Source organism: Propithecus coquereli, unplaced genomic scaffold (assembly GCF_000956105.1).
Source record: "Propithecus coquereli isolate 6110/MARCELLA unplaced genomic scaffold, Pcoq_1.0 Scaffold569, whole genome shotgun sequence".
NCBI lineage: Eukaryota > Metazoa > Chordata > Mammalia > Primates > Indriidae > Propithecus > Propithecus coquereli.
Window position 1 is genome coordinate 558,932 of NW_012151607.1, and position 2,909 is coordinate 561,840.

Consider the following 2,909-nt stretch of genomic DNA (forward strand, 5'->3'; position numbering starts at 1 on the left):
AAGGCTCTACAGCAGGTCCAAGTGCTGGTGCTTGAAAGGTCCTGCTGCTGCAGCACACAATCCAGAGACCTTCTGGTACTAGAGGAAACACTTCTAGACGGGGGAAAGACACCATATGGAGTGAGACTGACTGAGGCCTTTGATGCGATTCATCGCAGCAGCTCATCGACTTCTCACTGTGCCACATCCTGCTCCCATCCCCTCCCTCCCCAAGCAATGGTCCCAAGAGCATACCCTACAAAACAATCCTCTCCAATCCTTTACTGTCTCAGTATATCCTTTCAGATTTATATTGTCACCCTTAAATAATTCAGGTCTTTTATCTATATTACCAATTACCTCAAGCCTATTAATGACACTTGCTATAAAAGAAACTCTTAACAGATCCTCCTAACTTAAGCAACTTGTCAGATTCATCAGTCCTCTCTATCCCCTCTGCCACATACTAATCCTGTAGCTCACAGATGGGGGCCCTACACCCTAGTATGTCGGTGCACATGTGTGTCCGTTCCCACACCTGATGAAAATGTACTTATGGTAATTACCTCAATTAATTAAACAATTCTCAAAATAATGAAGCAAAAGTGCAAAAACAATAATCCATAGTTTTTTATACAGCAAAACATATATATCTGAATGCTTTACAAATCAGATGCCAAAAAAACTTGCTATCATATCTGGTGTTTGCAAATAGAGCTAATATACTAGGAAAGATGTTGCATTCAAATTGTTTCTCAAATGTTTACGTCTGACTTTACCAAGAAAAAGAAAACAAGAAACTAGAAATGGTGATAGCTACATTAAGGATGTGATTTACGTAAGAACATCTATATGGAACTCCAAACAGCCACTCTCCAAAAAGAGAGCTTGGCCCTGCATTAAAAGATTGGCTGCCCTGGAAATCTATTTTAAGCATGTGGGAAAAAATTTGAAGGTACCATATACTGGCAGAAGTGGGGAGAAATTAGCTATTACTCAACTTGATACTCAAAAGTTTACACACCCCCTTTAAAGTCATTTGTTTATTGATGGAAAAAATACTCTTGGCAAAAAAAAAAGACAATACAGACAAAAACAGGTCTGTAAGATATTAGCTATAAAAAGAATGGTCACCAATTGGAACGATCCAGGATATCAAAAATTCACATTAGAAAAAAGATTTTATTGATTATAGTTTCCTCACTGCCCACACAAGTGACCTTTGCTTGACTCACATCTAAAATGAGAAGCCAAGCAGTTAGCTCTCCAAAATAATGGAGAAACTAAGCTCTTAACCATTTACTTCTTCAAAGACAGAAGTGATATGATAATATAAGCACTTCTGTACTACATGAGTGGGCAAAATTTTTCTGGAAGGGGCCAAATGCCTGACTTTGCATGCCTCTGTGGTAACCACTCACTCTGCCACTGTAGCTCAAAAGCAGTCACAGACACTATCTGAATGAGTGGGGGTAGCTGTGTTCCAACAAAATTTACATACCTTGATAGGCCACATTTGGCCAGTAAGCCATAGTTTTTTAAAACTCTGTTCTAATATCATGTGATAATGATAAAAAATAAACCAAAGTAGTCCTCTATGGTTAAATAACACTCATAGCACAAAGCATAAAGTAAAACTGCTCACCTGGCCAAGAGACTCCTGGAGATGCACCTGCAAGTAATCCGGCGGCAAAGCAGGAATATTTAGAGAGGCCTGTGAGAGTGGGGGTACTGAACGGATAAGTGAGGCTTCAAAATCTTCAATTAAAGCACTTGACTGACCACTGTTCACTGCATTTTGTTGCAAAACCTCAGAATCCTTTCTTCCTGAATCATCCAGTCTCAGAAGCTCGACTTGTGATTCAAGGTGTAGTAACTCCGGTTTCACTGGGTCTGTCCTCAGGGCGGCATTGGATGCCCTTGGGAGAGCTCTACTTATCTCCTCTTGTCCTCTGCTTGACCGAAAATGCTCTGTGAGGGCAGCCCAGAGTCCAGCAATCCACGGCTCAACCACGAGTTCTAAACTGGGTTGTAACAGAAAAGAAGAAACAACTGCCTAAGTTCTCCATCTGAACATAGAATAATGGGATAACGGCAAAGTCTATCCATTTGGCAGAGTGCTACATGTAAATGTTAGAAATACTAATTATGAAGACTATTCAGAATTCAAAACACACTTACCAATGATTAAGTTTTAAAAAGCAGAACTATTATGTGCTCATTAGCTGTAAAAACTATAAGCATGTATAAAGGTCAAATAAATGAAAAAGGATCCTCTTAATTCCCTAGAGTTGGTAATGTTTACTTTGAGAACTGGATTAATGCCAAGTCTTTTGACTAAATAAATAGTTCAAACCTTTCTATCAGCCCTGAACAATTTTTTTTGATAAAATTTCCAGGGAGATCAACTACAGGGGGAAAAAAAGCAATCATCATTTAGGAAAGTTGAATTAATGATAAATACTCTTTTTAAATGTAGTAGTCCACTTACTAACAAGGTATGGTAACAACAATAACATTCCCTACATTCCCTGAACTGAGAAGTTTAAGTAGAGTTAATGGATAAGAAAGATTGTGTCAGGCTGTTGGAAATAACATTTTCATTTTTATTCATGACTTAAAGAAGATATCAATTAAGTTCTAATTCATAAAGCTACATGACTATCGAGAGGCGGCACATTTCAGATCCTGTCTCATTAGGACCCAGGCCGTAATTTCACTGTGTTCAGTAAGTGCTCATGCAGTATACAGCTCAAAATGTGGTAATACATCTACCCTTAGGAGCCTTCGTGAAAGCAAGTTTATAAAATTAAGGGTTTGATAATAACAGTTACATCTAAAGTATCATTTTCATAACTCAGAAATATTAAGGTGATAATATCTACAGTCATAAAGAGAGCTAATGTTCAATGAGTGTGTATTATATGACA

The 2,909-nt window shown here is 38.1% G+C and overlaps 1 protein-coding gene across 1 annotated transcript in view; it reads right to left on the bottom strand.

Annotated features, from left to right (window-relative positions):
• Positions 1-2,909, bottom strand: part of MTRR (5-methyltetrahydrofolate-homocysteine methyltransferase reductase) — a 45,426-nt gene that overhangs the window by 28,609 nt on the left and 13,908 nt on the right. The window contains exon 7 of the mRNA XM_012658014.1: positions 1,625-2,003. Within this exon, the coding sequence (XP_012513468.1) occupies positions 1,625-2,003 (379 nt within the window). The remainder of the gene's footprint in view (positions 1-1,624; positions 2,004-2,909) is intronic.